Source organism: Sclerotinia sclerotiorum, genomic scaffold, assembly GCF_000146945.2.
Source record: "Sclerotinia sclerotiorum 1980 UF-70 scaffold_23 genomic scaffold, whole genome shotgun sequence".
NCBI lineage: Eukaryota > Fungi > Ascomycota > Leotiomycetes > Helotiales > Sclerotiniaceae > Sclerotinia > Sclerotinia sclerotiorum.
In genome coordinates this window covers 507,103-528,677 of record NW_001820813.1, presented here as the reverse complement: position 1 = coordinate 528,677, position 21,575 = coordinate 507,103, and the positions used below count along the sequence as shown (strand labels likewise).

The window sequence follows — 21,575 nt, the reverse complement described above, 5'->3', positions numbered from 1 at the left end:
GTCTGGATACTGGTGCTGAAAAGGGTGTGAATGAGGGGAAGGAGGACAGTGAATGTGTCGATTAGAATATAAGCTCATTCAACTATGTAGGTATTTCCTAAATTCATATTCATGGTTGCTCTATATAACAGATTCGTAATCCAGGGGAGAATTTTTAAAGGCTTTTCATGGAAGATGAATAGAGGATATGGTTTTAAGTACAGGTACCAGGTTTGCTTCTGTTATTTCCTGGGAGTGGCTAAAAACTGCTGGAACATCATTTTTGGAATGCAGATACTATGGGAGCTAGGGAGAAAGATGGTTGATGGGATGATTTTAATATACATTTTGTAACAACAAGAAACTAATAAATAATCATAAATTCTGTCTAATGGTAATCAATCTCTCATCTTTAAATCTTTTATACTGATGAAAAGGAATGACGATAACTAATACCTATAACATTACAATTTCTCTCTATTGGTTTTTATGACCTCATTGATCTAGGACCATAAATTCGCTAAGGATTTTGTACGACGACACTCCTGGGCGTAGTCTTCCATTTTGTATATTTAGTAATAAAAAGTCTAGATCAAGTTAGATTGTATTGATGTTTAAACTTCCCGGGGTCACATTTGGAACTCCGATCTTGGAGTTAGCGCGTCAGCTTCATAATGCGGATTAAGAGATATCGATAGGGGCAACAATTGAGTTGAATCTTATCAAATCGCAATCTTTCAAGTTGGTAGACTAGATTGAGGTAGAATCTTTGCGCAAATCTCATCACCTTAGTTGAAGAGTCAACTGGGGAAACATCAGTGTCAAGTCTTTGCTCGGGTATATACGTATACATACACTCTCCTCTTTTTCCTCCTCTTCTCCGGTGACACAATACAACAAATCCGGCTTGAAGGAGACTAGGCATGGTTGTGCAAAGGTGTTCTGAGTAAATCCTGCGGAGAACCAATATGTTCTTCTAGGACATATTGAGTCCCGAGTACATGATTACTGGTGTTAAGGATACTATGCACTACTATCTCGGACCGTCATTTCGTAATGATGGGAACAGGGTGGAAGAAAGTGATAAGTGATACCTTTTGTTGTCACTTATACATGTTTTACCTTCATCATATATCATAATCAAATTCGCAGTCTCTAGCCCTTAAGAAAGCAAAAAGTACATACATAAAGTACATTATATTCCTTCATGAACATACAGAAAATATATATACATAAAGTATACTATATATATATATCTTTATATAAATAAATATCCAAAAATGAGACTCTTGAAATTTGAAGTATAGTACATCCAGAAAGTATATATTAGCCTTATTTCTAGTTCGGCAAAAGTGAGGCCCTTCACTTCGATCTTTACGTCTTTAATTATAAATCATTTTCTATTATTTTTTTATTTTTTTTCAAAGATCACTCACTTTACCATTAAACCACAAGAATATTTTAATTATATAATAAATTTGATTATTTCAAATATATAGTTTTCAAAAGATTTAAATTTAGTATTAATAATTTTGATTCAAAATTAATAATTTTAGTTTAATATTGATGATCTAAATTCAAAATTAATAATTTTAATTTAAAACTAAAAACTTAAATTCAATTGATCTTCAAAAAAGTACAGTAATACTTTCTAGAAATACTTGAAATATATTTTGAAATACTTCTAGGAAATATCATTATATTTCTAGAAAATATTATTCTGAATTTTTGATTGGATTTAACTTCACTTTTTCTTTAGTGATAATTAATATTCAAGAAAAGTACTTCATTTATATACCTTTTGCTTTCTTAGGGATTCATCTATATCACCAGCTCAACAAAAAGTCTCCGGCTCCTCAGCAGACTCTTTTGTTGACTTACTTGCCGTTGGTATATTGTTACGCTTTCTCCTAGAAATAATAATCGGTGAACTTTTATATACAGTTAATTTGAACTTCAACTGCAGATTCACGGATTAGCACCGCGGGATCTGCTGGCCCTACAGGTAATGAAATGGAATTTACCCGTTCTAATAGGTTGAGAAGTATTTTCATCGTATAGGAATCGAGTTATTGTATTCACCTTCATATATAGATCTTTTACGCCAAGATACTGCCCCTCTTTTAGAATAAGGAGTAGTGGGATGGAATATAAATTGACTTGGATTCCCGGGAATGCTACAGAATCATAGAAAATATACATTCAAATGTCAATGATACAAGGTTTTCGAAGTCTTGAATTAGATTCTTTGATTATGATATATAATTCGGCCCTCAAGATCTATAAGTCTGAAAGTATCAGAGGCTTCAAAACGAATTTTGGTTCTCAATAAGGTTGGTGTTAAGATTTTGACAGCAGTGAAATATTATTCTTTTGATAATTATTGAATAAAACTGTTAGAGAAAAAAACGGCAATAGACCAGATTCGAATATTGCCGAATTTTGTCTGATTATAAATACAAAATAACACGTTCAAATTTATTAGTATATAAATAATATCGATATATAAAAAGCTATTCAAAGTTCAAAATGAGTTTCTGTGACTCGGGCTAGAGAAATTCCTGCCTCTATTTTTGATTATGAAAACGTTGTTTACAAGGGATAGCCATGCCATTCACTTGAGCTGAAGATCTCAGAATAACTTATTGGATTGCAGTCATTTCACATTCACTACTATTTTCCCCTCCTTAAATTAATCATAACTCTGTATTCTGTCTGCCACAGGCCTTATATAATTAGCTCTGTGAATAGTACTCTATACATGGTAGCTGGATAGGAAGCCTCATTGAGATCACAATGGGTTTTCTCGTTTTACTATTCTTGTAAGGTATATTCTAAGGCTTTTTAGTTCTGATTTAAATTGAGTTTATTGGATATAGAGCGGAATTTCGTAGATTCATATTCTTTTCTACTCAGATAATATATTGATAAGACTTATCTTTAATGACAGTGAGAATAGAAATGCCAAAAACAATGATAGGAATTTCCATTTATTAATTTTTTCATTAAGGATTTTAAGGAGCTTTGTTTATTTACTATCAAAATATTAAGTAGAAAATTAAAACAAATTAGAAGTTGATAGAAGCAATTTGAACTTGCCCAAGTCGGTGATATTGCTGTATTCCATGTGCTATTTCCCATCTTGATTTTCTCTTCAGTGTTTGAGGAGACTTGAATATTGGAAAAGTTAATCATTCACTGGTATCTCTCTAGCGTGTATTAAGCTTTCCGTCGTAGGAAAACTTGGGCTGAGAAGTATGTCTTTAAATACCGATTATAACGGAGAGGTGCAAAGTTAATACGAAATCCCGATAGTTCACGAAAGCCAACATAATGTCCAGGCCATAGATTTCTATCCAAGGAGTGTCTAGGTCTGATTAGCAACTCCAATTCAATTTGCCAAGTATCAATAACCATAATCATTTGTTTGTTCAGAATTGGTGATGGATGGTAGGATTTTGTATTAGGTTTAGGGCTAATCGTAGGAGATGGGGTCATTGTTCTTAGATTGATTGGTATCATCGTCGCATATTATATTACACATTTTATTAGATAAAGAGACAGTAGATAGAGAATCTTATAAAAACGAAAGTGTTAAAAAGGAAACCAACATTAGATAGTAGTAGCATACGACGGGTGAAAGACATTGAAACCTGTATAGGTCATGTCAACTTCCCGACCAATAACTGAAAATATTTCATCTAGTAAGAATAGCTCGCAAACCATGCGGGTATTCTTGGTTGGAATATAAACGACACCAATTAGTTTCTCGGGTAGAAGGCATTCATTTTAAGGAGTAATTAAGAAAGGTGTATTAAAATTTTAGTTTATGACTGGGGTTAGTAAGTAAATCTATAGACATATTATCCTAAACGGATTTGTATAAACTAGACTTATCATGAACAGACGGAATTATTCCTGGGCACATTGTGTTTATATTTATATTTGTAATTATCAAGTTCGGTTTTCTATTCTCGGTTTTCGTTTTAAAGCTAAAAGACTTGGCAATAATCCTGATACCTAGTGGCAGTAACAGCAACAGAGTAAGCACTTTGTTGTCACCACTTGGCGAAGATATAATCTCACATCTGATCAATCAATTCCTCAAGCTATTTTCTCTACGATTTTCGCTGCAGAATCGCGGCCCCAGGTGAAACTCTAGCCATAAATACCCGGTACCCCTTGTTCGAGATATATTACTTCACTGACTTATGTATTCATAAACTCAAAACATCATGAGATCATACGATTTATATAGCAGCAGAGTAATTCTAAGTATCGGAAAGTAATCCCTTCCGTATTCAGTCGGTGAATAGCTCCTCTAGTTCTTGTTGATCATGCCGGTTTTGTACGTATTAAGCGAGATTTCGGGATTTCGAAAAGGAGATATAAAATTGACCCGGGGCCCTGACTAGTTTAAATAGGTCAACAAGTAACAAGTCCGTCCGAACACAATAGGATCTTGTTGGGATAATATTTATGATTGATGTGGGTATTTATTAAAGTAAGGTAGAAAGAATACACTTCTGTACTGTTGTATAGTGCTTGATATCGTTGCCCGAGACACTTACTGCCACTAATCGTTTTATCAACATTTCTCGGGTTCATTTATCGCTGTCGAAGTGTGATGTGGGGGGTGAGAACTCTAGAAAAATACTGAACTCTGTATCCGTTCCCGTCATCATCTTCACATTCTTTCTATCTATGTCCTTCCGGCCAGTTTTCTTTTGAACCTCTAAGACTCATAAATCTTGTGGGCTGAACTTGTTACAAAGTGGTAAATTCTGCCTGCGCACTAATCTGCGCAAAGATATCGTCCAAGTTGGCAAACTTAGCGAAACCTTAACTGTTTCTTCAACTTTGATGGAGTAAGGATTTCATCCGAAGTTTTTGAATTTTGCTTGTCGATTGATGAAATATATATCACCCAGAAGCATTGTTGCATGTTGTCATGACTAGTAACTATGAGGAATTTCCCTCAAATAAAAAACATACTGGGAGTATATTATGCTGGAATGGAGTCCTCGAAGAAGGAAGTCGATCTTAGAAACTTGGCCTACCACTTCTTCATATAACTCAAATTCAAAGCAGTTTCTGATAGTGTTAATTATAACTTGAAAAGTGTGAGTGATATCGATGAAATATGTGGGATGTCAATCATGTAACCATGATGAGTTAGTATTCACTAGTCGAGAAGCGAGGATAAATTCTGGATAAACTTCAACTTGGTACGGTGCTTAGTGTGCATTAAGTTTCACTGCAATCTACGAAATGATACCAAAGACATCCAGAAAAGTCTAACGCAGATAAATTAGCGTCTAATCATGCTGCAAATCCAGTGTTTTATATTCAATACATCATATATCCAGCTCAATAAAAGAGATGGTGTATGAAACTATCAAGTTGGCCAAGCTTTTCCTTTTCTTGATTCTTCGTGTATGATTGCTCAGCGCAAAAGATAACCCGGAAAAGTTGGAGTTCTGTCGTAAGTGACACTATTAATTAATATCGAAGTTTTTGGGTGGACACCATACTCATCCCAGAACTTTCCAGTTTTCCCCAATAACTGTCTCAATCCCTTACTGCCGCAAAACACATAAATATCTTGCCCAAAATTGACGTCTGGCAAAGAAGAGGGAAACCGAAAACAATACAAATACACATTACACCGTTCAAACAAGACAACGAGTGCGTCAAGTTTCGTACATACACCCCTACAAAGCCGTCTCCGCATCATCACCAATGCAGTTCAAATTCAAAGAGCGACCACCAACCATTCGTTTCTATAACTTTATCATAACACTCGAATCGTCTCTTGATAGTTTCTATGAAAACAATTTCGCCACAAACCTCGAGTTGAGATATATAGGTAGGTAATAATATATGCCAAGGGACAGGATCCACTTCCCTGATCGTCCCAGGCTTCTTTTTTTAATGTAATATTATTCACCCCAATGACGTAGTTTAGGGAGAAGGAAGAGCTAATTAGTTATGAAAGGAAACACTTCAGTCCGACCCCTTTTGTCCCTCAAAAGCTACCGCTCACTTCTTGGGAAATGATGTAGGTATCAGAGGATTCGAAGATTGCAGAATTATGTTCGCCGTAAAAGCTATGTATTTACAATACCAAAGTTGACATAATTTCTCATCATTGTAGTTCTTTATAAATAAGACTGACTTGTCTTTCACTGTTATCCCTTCTATAAAATGATATATTTTCGTCAATTTATGGGAGTTATATGATCGAAAATGAAAACGAAACTTCAACAATAATTAAGGCAATGTTTTCCATTTTATTATATCATGAATGTAAGTAGATTAGATGTGAATAACTCTGCTGCAATGTGAATCACGGAAAGTTATTTATGTCAGGGGAACCAGAAAAACAAAAACAGTTTCCCATAACTCGTCTCCATGAGTTTCGCTCTCCTTAGTATTACAAGAAACAAGGAGAGATAAAATACGAGAATATATAATACATCGCTGATGCTGGCCAGCCATTCAATGTTTTTGATTTTGTATTTTAAGTAGCTACGCAATAGACCCCGCTATTTTTATTACTATTTCTCAATGTCATTCACTAGAATACGGCATTGATAAGAGCTTAACGTCCAAGCACTGCTGAACTGGTTTTGTACTTTATATGCACTAATATGCACCATTATATGTAACTGGACGGATATAAAAGCGAGGCTCTGGAAAAGCTTCCGAAGTTCATACAAAGCGCGCCGAACACAGTTTCAAAAGAATCAAAGGAAGCTGATCGGAATTCTTTCTAATATTCTAGATACCTCTATTACTAACATTATGTCTCCTACCTTAGACTTTATCCGCTAGAAATAATTGGGATTAGATCCGGTACCTCATCTGAATTGAGTCTTGGACTACTCGCAGACTGACAATGCGAAGAACATCCTAGCTATAGGACAACTCCTCAAAAGAAAAATACGATCATCAACAACAACAAACAACAAAGCACCTTTACCGTCCCAAATCTACCCCTTCCCAATTATATCATCCCCTGCCTTTCTATCACTATAAACCTCTCTAACTGCGTCCCTCCACTCAAACCATCCGGATTCTTGATTTGGATTCTGATAACGAACCGAAAGAAGAGTACAATATGAGGATATATATAGACTTCCAAGGGGTGATGTTTACTACCTACAAAATTGTCGTTGTGCGCTAAAAGGCTACTAATTCGTCATTCACCCCATTCACATTATCCACCCGTTATGCATCATCAATCTACAATCTATCCAATATATATCTCTCTCTTTCTCTCACCCCTTTCTCCGTTTACCATACCAATCACAAGAACCAAGAGAACCAAAAATTAAAGTCAGTAACATACATGCGTTTAAAAATTTAGATAATGAAAAAGCAATACATCCCAATTCACTTAGATCCAACTATCTCTTTTCTGATCCCTTTCATACTCTACACAAGCGATGCGTTAAAAATCTCCAAGTAACTTTGCTTCCATATCCTGAATAAGTAAAATATAGTACTCCTAGATATAGTTACATGGGTATAAAAACCTTGGATCAACGAATCATTAAACCCCTTGCCCAAGCAACCAAATGATGGAAATATGACTGGATGTGTGTTAGCTAGGAAAGATATCAGAGCTTTTCGCTTATAAGTGAAGAGGAATTAGAGGAATTACTAGGCTTGCGCTGCGTATTTTGTATTGGATGGATTATGGATTTTTGGTTGTGGTGTCAATATCTTAGGATTAAAATAGAAACAGGAAGCCACGACGATAATGATTTCTTTACCAATAAACTTTCCTCCCCTTCTTCGTTTTGGGCCGGGACTTAGGAGATAGGAAAGAAAGATGGTGGATACGTAACCTAACTACAAGTATAAATAAAAATACATATTCAAAAACAAATGAAATCAACTCCAATTCTTTGTAGACTGATAGTTGGCTATCCCTTCATTGTAGAGATCTCGAGAAGAGAAGGATGGAGTGCTTAAATAGATGGATTGACAGATTTAACGTATTTTAGATGTGGAATTTAAGGAAATAGATGGATATAGTGAGGTGGTGAGGCGAAGTGAAGTATTCCGGAATGATGGATTGAATGATGTATAGATATTGTTTTTATTAAATAAAACTACAATTGAATTCAAGTTATAAATCTAATACCCTACTTCTGGATTACTTCTCTTTTGGATTATTCTTTTACATCAAAAATTATCATTTTCAATTACTAATAATTCAACAATCAATAAACAAAATCAATTGAAATTTTAATTATAATATTTCTATATAAATATAAAAAGATTCTAAAAATTTCAGATTTTTTATGATTTTATTAATTGATATTTTGAAGATTGAAATTTCAATTTTCGATTTATATAAGATTTATATATAAATTCAAATAATATTAAATTTTAGAATAATTTTTCAATAAAAATTATAAAAAATAAATTTTACATCTTTTTCGAATATTTATATTATAATTGATCAAATAAATTAATTTATTATTTATTGAATATTCTCTTATATAAAATTTATAAAATCAATCAATATTTATATATTAAATCTATCATTAAAATTTGAATTAGTTTAATTCATTGATTATTGAATTATTAATAATTGAAAATGGTAATTTTTGATATAAAAAAGTGATCCAAAAGAGGGGTGATCCAAAAGTAAAGTACTAGACTTAAATATTATTTTTATTAAATAAAACTACAATTGAATTCAAGTTATACACTTAAAACAATAATCGGTAATCAAAAAACGAAAATAAACACCATAAGGAAACAATAACAATAACCCCCCCCCCCGGCGGGGAAAAAGAAAACTTCTCTTTGTCACGATTCACCATTAGGATTGATGGTGTTACGATGGTAGCAAACTGATTAATTAGGAGAGCTTAGGCCTTGTGCAAACACGATCAGATTTCATCGAATTAGTATGTGATCTTGGTCACCTGAAGATCGTGTATGCACGCATCATCAGAAATCACGTGATAAGGAGCCCTAGGAGCCCTCAAAGCTCCTAGAGCTCCAGGAGCCCTGAGGAGCCAGAAAGCTCCTGGGGGCTCCCTTCTTCGTTCATTATATAGTCAGAGTAGTTTCATAGTTTAGGAGCTTCGTGCTCAACTTAGTTATCAATTAGTTTACCTACATTCTATTTGATCTAGTAACGAATTCACTTTCAAGTGAATACCAGTGATAAAGCCTTAACCTATAACTACCAACCGACGAACCTTAGGCAGCCGCTGCCTCTAGTACAGTATCATTACACTCTTCCCCCTTCCCACTTCCCCTATACACCACCTATTCTCACCTCCCTCCAAAAACCCCCCAAAAACCCCCCAAAATATATCCAAACTCAAATCAACTTTAATTTCCCACGTTCCCCGGCTGAGACTTGATTAGTTTCTTGAGAATAGAAGAATTTGAGTGCTTAAATAGATGAAGAAAAGTATTTGTGACTAAATGAAATGGAGAGGTGAGGAGTAAGCAAGAAGTGAATGTTTATCTAGACTTCTAGTCATCTATCTACTCCGCAACCAATGACGGAAACACTTCAAGTTAGCCCAATATCCTAATATCTTATTATCCTAATCACCATCAAATCATTCAAGTATCCCACTTAATCCCAAGGAAAGTTAATCTAAAGATCTAAAGAGAATATCTGATATCGGTATGGACTTTGAGATATGATCTTGCCTTATGAATTTATTGATGTGACTTTTTGGGTTGGAGAGTTGAGATATCATATAATAAGGAAGCGATAAATATAAATATAACTCACCTACCAAAACCACCTTAACCTCCAACCTTCTTTCCCCCCGCACCCCCACCCACTCTCTCTGCTCCTAAGACATCTCTTCTTTTCTCTCCCCTCTATATTATATTCCCTCCCTGCTCCCTAGCCTCTGATACGTCACAGTCTCACATCCTCACCATGCCACATCCCCCCCCCCGGCCTACCCAGTTTCCCAAATCTCAGACAATAAACCTCAAAACATCTCAATCACTCAAATCACCCATTTTCACTCAACACACCCAACAAAATAAACAAGAATACAGTATTGTAATACCACTCATTATACTATATCATACCATACTAGGTAATAGGTATACTATACTACCTGCACCATACTATACTATATAATAAACCACCATTATTCATCACACCATCACCACCATCATTAAGACTCATTCCAGCCCGTTCTAATCCAATCCATTCCAGTTCATAGCATCATTGTTCTTTTTTATTTTTCCATAGTGAGGGTATATGTGGATATATGTGTGAAAGGGTATATAATGTAGATCTCTTCAAAAAGAGAGAAGATGAGATGAGATGGGAGAGGTGAGGTGATGAGGTAAATGAAGAGGATAAAGAGGTATCTCAGGATATACCTAAGTATGCATGGACCCTTCCTCCTGCCCGGACTAGCCATCCGGAAAAATGAAATCTTGGATATTCCCTAGTCTTTTCTTGGCACTTGGCTCAGGACACATTGCACAGGGCACAAGACACTGTGCCCAATCCAAGAACAAAATAATCACCATTCATCCCCGGCTCGTAAGAACCCCACCATTTCCATACCCCTCAATCCCACTTCCATTTCCACCTCCCTCCACTTCTCCTCCCCTAATACCCACTACAACCCCGCCGCACTATCCGCCAAAACCCTCCCAACATTCAACTCTAAACTCAAAACATTATTCGAAAGCGCCTTCTCATAATAAACCAAATGCTGTCCATTAAACACTGCACTCTTCCCCTTAATGATCAACCCCACCAACTGGGTTTTAGCATCCATACTCGCAATCACCTTTGCCTGATTCAATGTTCCCACCATCGGAAGCGTACTTTTCCCCGGTACTAGCGTCATATTTTCAATCGTGGTATTACCCACCACGCCGGCCGTCGAGGTGCTAAGTTCCAAGGTGACGTTACCCATGACGATGGTCATGTTGGAGGGATTGGGAATGTATGCGTCTCCGGAGAGATTGGGGCCTGTTAATGCGGTGAGGTTGACGCGGACGTTGGTTACGTTGAAACCTTTTAAACCGTTGAGTCCTTTGTATGTGCTTGTTTTGTTGTATTTGATAGAGGTGACTGGGAGGGCTCCTTCGTGTAATTTCGTTTTTCCGACGAGAGCAGTGGTGACGTATTCGTTGCTTAGGACTGCAGTGGTGTAGTCTGATAGGGCGTCGATGTTGTAGATAGATACTTCTTGGTTTTTCACTGAGATGGTGGATTTGGGGTGAAGAGCGTGGATTTTGGGAAGTGGAATGATTACCATCGGTTCTGATGCGTATGTTCCGTTTGTTACTAGGTAGGAGGAAGCGTTGAATGGATCTAATGTAGGTGTGTACATTGATGGACTGTGAAGTGTGCCTACTTGACTAAGAACAATGGTATCTGGAGCTGGATTTGTGAATTGAAGTTCAGTGATTTCGAGAGAAGAATCATTAACGCCATCTTGGGCAATCTTTGGCATGGCGACATAAACACTGATTTTGTTAGTATAAATTTGGAATGGGTGATTTTGAAAAATACTTACAGACATAATGCAATGATGAGGAATACTATGCAAAAAACAATAAGATGAATCCACCAAAATCGAGCACAATGTCTCTTTACTTTTCCACCAAATGATCTCTTTACTGGTGAAGGGTCTCTCTGATATTGTTCAACCTCCTGTCTCTCCGTCGTCTTATTATCATAATCATCTGAACCACCCGACATTTTGATTATTCAACGACTAATTGTTCGAAATAAATGAATTATGAAATATGGTTTTTTTCGAAGTTTTTTTCTTTTCGGGTGGTAAAATCTCGGAGTTATTTCCGCTCGCTCGATGGGATTTCGAATGAAATATGGTAATTTATAGTCAAGATGGAAAACCAATAAATCTCATAGAATGACGTCTCATTCCCAAATAAACAAAGAAACAATTTCCCGTTCTAAAGATGACGAGGACGGTAGAGCAAAAAATCTATAAAAAAAAAAATCCAATAAAGAAAAAATTGCGAAACTTTCAATACTTCTATAACTTGAAAATGGACTGTGGGGAAGGAAGGGAAACTAGTTACTAATGCGGAGTATATAGCATGTGTACGGAGTAAAGGGAGGGGTTCTCACTAGGACAAGGTGACATGTATCAGAAAAGGTAACAAGGAAGGGTATAGATCTACTTTTGAAAGCTCTATGAGGAATCATCTCCGATTAGGAGAAAAGTATCATATTATTACAAGCATGTGAATTGTAAAATGAATGGCAAAAACCATACACACACACTCAAGGTTTCTAAATGGCTTATTTTAGTTTCGTCCTTCGCGATGCCCGATGAGATTTACACGACTGGGAAAATGACAAATTAGCTGAACGAGTTGGTTAAGCTTTTGGGCGTAATTAAAGGAATGATGTACTAAACCTATACAGATGAAGATTGACATAGCTTAATCCATTTAGATGGTAGTGCCAGTGTACCACATACCATATGAAGGTTTCTACCGAGAAAAGAATTCTCACCAGTTCACAGAGTAGGATCACAAGGTGAATGGTTTGTACCCATATTACCGCCACTTACATGCACTTACAACCATTCCCATGTTATACACATCAGATGCCAGATCTCAATTTCATCTTCTTCGGTGGATTAAGTATATTAACTATTAGCCTCGGTGGACGGGACGGCGATGTTCCTTGTATTGGGTAAAGCTTCAGATGTTGGTTTGATTTGAACCTGGCTATTTGATATGTGGTTACATACTAACTTATGTGTTACCCCGGAATATACCTAATACCCCTGTATCTAGCGATCCATTCGGTAGGAGGTCTTGAGTTGGTATAATGAGGTTGTATTGAATGAATAGTAACGTATTGATATTCAAACAGAGGGAGAAGATTTACAAGGGGATTATCTAGCGAGATTAGCGCAATTTGTTTGGTTGGCCAATTATGAATTGAAATTCTCTCTCTTATGAATCAAGAGTTACTCAAGTACGTATACAGAGTATTGATTGAAAAGAATTTTTAAAGAATATTCCCGATTAGGTTTTTTCTGCAGTGATAGAGTTTTGTTGATCTATTAGTGCTAGTACAACTTAGGAAGTGGCTTAATAATGTTAGATTTGATTTGATCAATTCCGATCAATTTTAACCAATCAACGACTTTAGAATTGAAAATATCCTGTACCGGTACTAGTTTGCCCCATTTAAGCCCCGCGAATTTTGGGGTAGATTTATTTACTCCACTATGCTTAAGTTGGTCTTTGCTCAAATGAACAACAACAAAACTTTTTAACTCTTTAACTGCCGTTGGAAAATTAGAATAAAAGTTTTAGAACTGATTTCTTATATTGTCAGGAAGTCTAAAGCTTAACGTGGACGAAATTAGTCGATTCTTTTGCCAGTTTATCATTTTATGGTATATACACATGGAATTTCCGAATTGTATAGAACTACTTCCTGGCCTCACAAGTACCTAGCACAAAATCTATGGATACCACTGACCGATGCATGAGTAAGAGAACTAAGTAAGCTTTTCAGTAAGTGGGTAAGGTATCCATTCAGATCTCCACCGGCAGTCTAGAGAAATCTGCCTATCGGTCGAAATATCAGGTTTTGGAAAGTCCATGTCGAATCTACTCTACCGGACACATAACGGTACATACCGGTGCCAGTAGCGTACGTAGCGTACATATGCTCCCTTCAGGAACATTAGCTCATCCTTACATCCCTCATCATCATCATCATCATCATATTCTGTACTTTAACATTTCGAAAGTCTGCATTTTCACATGAACTGAATCGTGACCGAGGACTAATTGAAGTATCATGTATATCTTACCCTGAAACGATAAAGGAATGCGATAGATAAGGTATCTACCAGGTATTTGATCATCCCGAGCTATTTTGTTGTCTGCGGGATATAATGACCCCGCATTCATGTGGTTGTTGACGTGATAGTCGAAGATACAAACAGGATGCAAGAGAAATGAAGTTATTGCAACTACGACTTAGGATTTCAGGAGGATAAATGATGATATGAAGGTAGTAAGGTAGGATACGGGAGTGATGATAAATTCTAGAAATGCAAAGAAATGCATGGCAAATGCGGTACGATGCTACACAATGTATGTTGCGCACATGTCCCGGCTAGATGTGTTTAGAAGGAAGAGGTGGAAGATGCCAAGCACAAATATCCAACATATTGCCAACAACCCCGCACTTGAACCAAACTTCTGGGATTGAATGATCAAATCAGAAAAGTCTGAGGTAATTTCCAAAGATACGCGTTCAGTTCTCTGAATAGTTCGTTCGGTTTGTGATGGCATACGGAGTAAGTCTTTCCCAGCCTTTTTGCTTGGAACATCGTATTTTGGTTCGTGTTATTGATCAGTGTAGGATAGTAGTCTCTAATAGAAGGTATATGGCTAATAACTAACCTAAGTACATAAAGGAATATTTGCACTCAAATAGCCAAAAATAGACAGCTCGAAAATTTATATACAAGTTCTATACTTTTTGACGATAGGAATATAATATCAAGGAAGTATTTGAATCGCGCTATTTCATGATCAGAGGAAGACTTCCTTGAAGTCTAGATCAATCTTTGAATTTCAAACGAAGCTTATGAATAAAAGTAGATGGCCTCTAATCCAATTTGGACCAATGAGTTTTCTCACCAGTATCCAATGAATGATTGTCCCGTGTTTCGGTTCGGATAGGTACTTCAGTTTCGTGTCCTTTAGTCCCGATGATTGGCTTCGAAAGGCACGTGCTTGCTCAGAAGTTAGCACAGTCTAATTCACATCCAATAGCACAAGTGGATTTCAAACGAGTTCTTCAGTGTTAAGAAGATTTACAAATATTAAATAGTTGAAGGATTATCCATCAACTCTAGGATTATTATTGCGGTCAGTCCTTTCCCATCACGTGACAACCTCAAATCCAATGTAACCTGCGCACGTTCATCTCATCATCAAGAACAGGCAACATTTAACTATGATGAAGGCATCAAAAGTCTCTTAAAATTATGGTACGCCCGTCGATTCGACAAGAAATAGTACGTCAGCAGTACTCACAACTTTACCCATAAGGACAACTCAAACTCCCGAGACAACATATTTGTTGCATGTCGGATTTTGGCCAGACCTGGGTCTATAAAACGCCCTGGATTTTGTCGGAAACGATCTTGGAAAGAATCGTGGCCAGACTCAAATTCAATATTACACTCAGACAATTCAGGGTCTAGATGCAAGACGCACCTTCATATGAAATGAATTATTTGGTTCAATAATAGCAGGACTGAGCTGTAACGACGCATGAATTATATTTGATACCGACGCCTAGAGTGGACTTCTGTACACTTGTACGACAACAATCAAGCACACGCATTACAGTTTCAATATGGAAAACAATAAACGCATATTAAGATCCTCAAGCTCTGTTTCAAAAGTCTTAACATCACTTCTACCAAACTCGATGTCAAATCTAGACCAACCAGTGAATTTCATTTCTGTGGAAAAGTCCCCATCTCCAAATGTGGACGAAAAGATACAACTGGTACCATCCTCATCCAAATTACGAAGTCTAGACCGAGCCGAAGTGACACTTCTTCGCAAGAAACAATCTCGACTTACAGCTACTGCATTATCCACATTCAAAAATTTACCATCAGGAACTCATCTATTGAATTCAATGAAATCCACTTTGATATTCGCGCAATATGAGGCAGGAACAGCTATATGTATTGATCCAACTGGATGGATACTTACATGTTCTCATTGCTTTGGTGACACCGAAGACGAGTATCGGAAAAATCCACGTCGATGGCTTTTATATTATACCGGTCTTGCACTTGAAGTTGAATGTCGTGTTTGGGATCATAAACGTGATTTGGCATTGATGAAAGTTATCACCATCGAAGTCGATGATGATAATTCTGAAAATAATATTCCGCACTTTTCATTTGTGAATTTGGCAGCCCAACTTCCAGATGCTAAAACTCAAATTATATGTATCGGACAACCAGGAAGTGATGATTTAGAATCTTTAAATAACCGCAAGACAAAATATAAACTTATAGAAGTATCAGAAGGATTATATCAAGGAATGATATCTGAGAAAGATCCTCAAGATAACGAAGAGATTGTGTTGGTACGAGAAGGATACGGAAGACGTAGCACCCACGGATTATGTAGGTCCTGTATGTCTAATTGTATTCTGTCTAAAGAGCTAGCTACATATTGAAAGTAGTAAGTCTTATATAGACTTACTAAAAGAGCTAGTCTCTTTCGCGTTCGCTTAGTTCTTTATTACAGTAGTAATTGAATTGAAGTCATTCACTTCGTTCACACAGATTGGTACCCTAAAACATGATGCTTGGACTTATTGGGGTCATTCTGGAGCACCTTTGTTAAGAAGTGATGATGGATTATTGATCGGATTGCATTCTTCTTGGGATGATCAAACTGCTATGAGGCATGGTATTCCGGTTGTGGCTATAAGGGAATTTTTGGAAATATATTTACCGCGTGCGGAATGTCTTAAGGGTGGTGGGTCTGTGTGATTAGTGTCGTAAGACTTTTTGTTCTTTGTATTAGATTGGTAGTATATACTATTATGAAGCAGGATGAGATAAAAGGAGGGGAGAAGTCACTGGCTCGAGATACCTCTTTCGGCATCCAAGGAGGAATCTCGGGAAGTCCTTCGCTATCACAACAGCAGAATCTTCAAATCAATTACCCAGGCAGGCAGACATTCTGAAGACTCTCACGTACATGCTAGCTCTACATTATCCGCCGTAGGTTACGCACCCGCGTATTCCCGCCGAGAAATTCTCCTTTTCATCTAGCCTCCAAGTTAAGCCGTTTTCGTTCCTCTGTGTCGTCGACATCACTGTCGCCTCTTTCATCATCATCATCATCATCATCATCAAGCTTTCCATAATCTACTCATGATTCGGCCCAAACTCTTGTGCGGTCTCATTCACCAAGGCTACGTTTTTATTAGCACAGAAAAACACAAAACGATGCTTTTCATTCGTCTACAATATATCCATGTACTACTCTAGATTTGATATGCCATTTTCAGACTTATGTTAATCCCTATATTCAAGTGCGCCCATCCATCCATACCCTTTTCTTCTCCCCATCCTTTTCCACCTCATCCATCTATCCCATCTCCCCCTCATCCATCCATCCCCTCTCCCTCCATCTTCTCCCCCCTTCCCTTTCCCTGAAACAAAACCAATCACAAACATCCCTCACTAAACTCCCCCTTGATCCCTCATCTCTATACCCATCCATCAACACATCAACACAAAAAACTAATCACCCTATTACTTCCCTCTCCAGATACAATGAAATAAATCATCTGCTCTGCCGTTTGCTTCCCCTCCACCTACACCTACCTGCGTCTACGAGGGTGTGGTTGATTCGGGGTTTTTATTTTGGGGGTTTGTTTGGTTAGGGTAAAGTAGGGTAGAGTAAATGGGATTGGATTGGATTGTGTTAGTTGTGTTGGTTGTTTTGCTGGATTTGTGGTTTGAGAGGGTGAATTGTGAGGAGTTATGGACAAGGGGAGAAGGGTGGGAGTAAAAGAAGTAGGATAACTGACTTCTATGCTGAGGAGTGTTCTTCCGCAATTATTTAATTCGGGCTTACAGTTACGAGCTAGGGTGGTGGTGATGAGGGGTGAGGGCGAGAGTGAGGAGGAGAATGGGCCATCTGCGTTGATTTGCGTGAAGTATCATATCATATTTGTAAAATAACCTCTTCACTGGCCTTATAGTGTAGCTCTCACTGGGGAATAATTAAATATCACATAGCTGGGAACTGTATCGTGAAAGGTATGTCAGAACCACAGGGAAATCTATTAAAACTATTCCCGAAATCAGATCATGAGAATAGTATGACTTTGAAAGGCACAACCGAATCAGGATGGGATTGACAGTTTCACCGGACATTTATGTATGATAGAAAGAAGGAGAACTTTAGAGATGCACAATGCTGATATGATTTACTTGTACCACTTGAGTTAGAAGGATTATCTCATCTCATGGATGTATATGCTACTAAGCTACAGATCTTACTCATATCTATCCTTGAGAAAGTTTTGATGAGTAATATAATACATAGGTAGGTATTATATGTATGCTTATTATATATTTATTATGCAAGTAATATGTTGTACATATGTCCGTGTTCTTAAGAGTCCTAACATCTAATTATTATTTGTGTTATATATGTATAATGATCAGAGGGAGTGAGTAAGTCTATGTTACGAGGTTTGCCGTCTAGATCACGTGGAAGTGCTCTAGGCTCTCGAGGTAGGTTTATAACTAGGCGTCAAGTAGGGACTTAAAGTAATGACCATAATGATATGCTATTCGTAACTAATAGTAGAGTATACTAAATGATTGATCTTGAGCACGAAGCTCTATACAAAGGAAATCCATCTTGATTATATAGACCTTCATGCCTATCGTTCCTTCGGTCCCTTCGATCCCTTCGATCCCTTTACCGAAGGGATCGAAGTGTAACGATACTATACTGGAGGCAGCGGCTGCCTAAGGTTTCGTCTGGTTGGTAGTTATGGGTTAAGGCTTCATCACTGGTCTTCACTTAGAAGTGAAGTCGTTACTAGATCAAGTAGAATGTAGGTAAACTAATTGATAACTAAGTTGAGCACGAAGCTCCTTAACTATGAGACTAAATGAATGTTTATATACCCTATATCATCTTTTGAGGACCTTTGGGACCCTTCGGTCCTCAAGGTCCTCGAGGTCACGTGAATTAATGAATCGTGACACGAAGGGATCACATGACTTCGTACGTGGTCATATGATACGAGGCCAGAAGCCGTCGTAACACAAATGAATTAATTATTAAAAAAATTTTATCTTTATAAAATCAAAAGTATCAATAAAATTATTTTTATATAATATAATATTTAAAGTCTTAATTCAATTTTAAATATTTGATTTAAAAATTCTAAAAAAATTATATTTTAATTTTATTAAATTTTGTTGAAAAATTATTTAAGATGTTCAAGTTATTTAAATTTATATATAAATTCTTTATATATAGAAAATTTGAAATTAAGTTATTAATATCTCAAATAAAATTATTAAAAATCTGAAAGATTTACAACTTATTATTATATAAATACTAAACTTTTAATTAAAATCAGGATATTCTATAAATAAATGAAAAAGTTATTGATAAATAAAAATCGTTATTTTTGGTATAAAAAATGGTTTAAAAGGGGGATGGTCTAAGGATAAAGTATTAGACTTATAATCTTCTCATTCTTTCCCTCTCTCTATTCCAGATGCAAGGGCCAAAAGTAGACGCTAGATAATCCAGTACCTCTTTCTTTCTTCTAACCACTCACATCTCATAATCCCTAATTTTGATCGATATACAAATGAAATAATAAATCTCTCCTCATAGCTATTTCACACGCAAATTTCCGAGTCTACCAAATCGTGGCGGTGGCTGTCCTCGCCTACCTCCCACTGCTACACCTCTTCTCCAAAACCTCATCTAATCTCCTCACCATCTATCCATCCCATCCATCCTCTCCATCCCATCCATCCTCTCCATCCCATCCATCCCATCCATCCTCTCCATCCCATCCATCCTCTCCGCCCCCCCCGCCCCGCCCCCCCAGCCCTACCACTAAATGACCAAAGACAACCCCAATCTCCTCACATAATCTTTCCACTCTCCCCGGCCCTTTTCGAAACACCAGCACTACTAGCTGTACAAGCCATAGATTTTTCCAATGTAGGAACAATTACTCCATTAGGATATGTTACATCGACCTTTTATTTTGAGGTAGGGGTTAGTTTTGATTATTTGATTTGTGCATTGAGAAATTTGGGGATGTAAAAGGGAAAGGAAGGAGAGCGGGAAAAGCCAGAAAGGAAATACTAGATAATCAGAGAAAGGAGATGGAAAGCCTGGAAAGGGCAAGGAGAGAAATAATGAGGGATTACCACGGGAAGACAAAAAATATCTCTCCAAAATCATTGCACAAAAAAGTAATACATACGTAACTCTCACTCCATTCACAACATCCTGTATTAATTATCTTTCCATCAATGGGACTTGTACATTCCCATTCATTTGCGGTAAGTGTGGTGGGTATACCATTCCATGCGACGTTTTCGGCTAGTAATGTTGCGTTTGTACCTTTTTGGTTTGTTAGATCGGTCTGTTTCTTTTCTTGGGTGATGGAAGAAGGCACGACGAGGGCGAAGGGAGTGACGGAGGAGGTAGGCAATTAGGAGTGGGTAAGTAGACGTAGTGAAAAAAGTAGTGATGAAGCGATAGAGGAAAGAGGGATATCAATTCGGACAACATACAAGAACCATAAACCCCATACTCATCCACAACACAACAACCACCAAAATAACTACTCAAACATGTTGTAGTACGCGTAGACTGGATTTGAGCAGTATCTCTCGAAGATATTGAAGAATGAGTGTAGAGAGGAGATGCGGAGATAGTGAGCAGGAGGTTGAAGATTGTGAAGAGGCTTTGTTGAAGCATTTTCTGTAATTGTTGTGAGGTTTTGTGAGATGGGTTGTTTGGATATTTTGCTGTGGTGAGGTTTGGATTTCGAGTTTTGCTTATGCTGGATGTATGACAGAAAGATGGACTGAAATAGTTATGGTAATATAAAATTCAATCAATATCGATAAAAATCAACCCGATTTCCAATACCAATATCAATATCAACATCAAAACCAAGCCAAACTAAAAACACAATCACGAAACCCAAATTCCCAAAACCTCACACAGCGGAACCCATCCATTATAAACCACAACCTTTATCCTACCATCCTATTTAATCCTATCCATTATAAACCCACAGCCTTATCCTCCATTCCAACGAACTCCATCCATTCTATCCATTCCGTCCAATTCATCCCACCCATCCAACCAACCCAACAAATCCCAATCCACACCAACCCCCCAACCTAGGCCAAACCCCCGGCCCACAATCCCGAAATCCGGGGTAAACAGGGATGGATACACGGAAGAGTTTACCGAAAAAAAACCCCCCCCAAAAAATGTGGCAGTTTGTAAATTGCTGAGTCGTGTGAGAATATTTGGGGTAATATGGATAAATTTGATTAAGGTTAGTGGGGTCGTGAGGTCTTCTGGTGTTTTGTGGTTTATATGTGTGTGTGGGATTGGGGTTGGGATTGGTTTTGCGGAGTATTGTTTGGGGCTTGGGTATTGAGGTTGAGGTTGGGGTTGGGGTTGGGGTTGAAATGGGATTGGATGAGATGAGATGTCAACGTGATCTGTGTTAATTTTCGGAAAGGAATGAAGGAAAAGGAAGATGATGAGATCTTCAAGATGTGTTTGTAAATTCTTGGTATCTGAATCTTTTTCTTCTTCCCCCTCTTGTAACTTCTCCAAAGAAGAAGGCGAGGAGACTCTCTTGAATCCATAAACAGGCTCATAGACCCCAAGATCACGAGGAAATCATGTGATATAAGATGTAAGTCTTAAAAATATTAACGAGTACTACTTCATCTGATCCAGCTCGAAGATTAAGAAATACACATGCTTGGTGCAAACACATT

The 21,575-nt window shown here is 37.2% G+C and overlaps 5 protein-coding genes across 5 annotated transcripts; 1 reads left to right on the top strand and 4 right to left on the bottom strand.

The window, feature by feature from the left end:
- Window positions 1-474: 474 nt before the first annotated feature.
- On the bottom strand, window positions 475-904 carry SS1G_13130 (predicted protein; the record flags this gene model as incomplete). Its single annotated transcript, XM_001585987.1, has 2 exons — window positions 475-566; window positions 835-904. The coding sequence occupies 2 exons, from the start codon at window positions 902-904 to the stop codon at window positions 475-477; spliced, it is 162 nt and encodes a 53-aa protein (XP_001586037.1).
- Window positions 905-10,613: 9,709 nt separating this feature from the next.
- SS1G_13129 (hypothetical protein) lies at window positions 10,614-11,707 on the bottom strand (the record flags this gene model as incomplete). Its single annotated transcript, XM_001585986.1, has 2 exons — window positions 10,614-11,472; window positions 11,523-11,707. The coding sequence occupies 2 exons, from the start codon at window positions 11,705-11,707 to the stop codon at window positions 10,614-10,616; spliced, it is 1,044 nt and encodes a 347-aa protein (XP_001586036.1).
- A 1,826-nt stretch (window positions 11,708-13,533) lies between these two features.
- SS1G_13128 (predicted protein) lies at window positions 13,534-13,914 on the bottom strand (the record flags this gene model as incomplete). The annotated part of the gene is made up of 3 exons (XM_001585985.1): window positions 13,534-13,552; window positions 13,639-13,729; window positions 13,815-13,914. 3 exons carry the CDS (start codon window positions 13,912-13,914, stop codon window positions 13,534-13,536), a joined length of 210 nt encoding a protein of 69 aa, XP_001586035.1.
- Window positions 13,915-15,376: 1,462 nt separating this feature from the next.
- SS1G_13127 (hypothetical protein) lies at window positions 15,377-16,219 on the top strand (the record flags this gene model as incomplete). Its single annotated transcript, XM_001585984.1, has 2 exons — window positions 15,377-16,166; window positions 16,209-16,219. The coding sequence occupies 2 exons, from the start codon at window positions 15,377-15,379 to the stop codon at window positions 16,217-16,219; spliced, it is 801 nt and encodes a 266-aa protein (XP_001586034.1).
- Window positions 16,220-19,682: 3,463 nt separating this feature from the next.
- SS1G_13126 (hypothetical protein) lies at window positions 19,683-20,529 on the bottom strand (the record flags this gene model as incomplete). Its single annotated transcript, XM_001585983.1, has 3 exons — window positions 19,683-19,799; window positions 20,030-20,169; window positions 20,343-20,529. The coding sequence occupies 3 exons, from the start codon at window positions 20,527-20,529 to the stop codon at window positions 19,683-19,685; spliced, it is 444 nt and encodes a 147-aa protein (XP_001586033.1).
- Window positions 20,530-21,575: the final 1,046 nt, after the last annotated feature.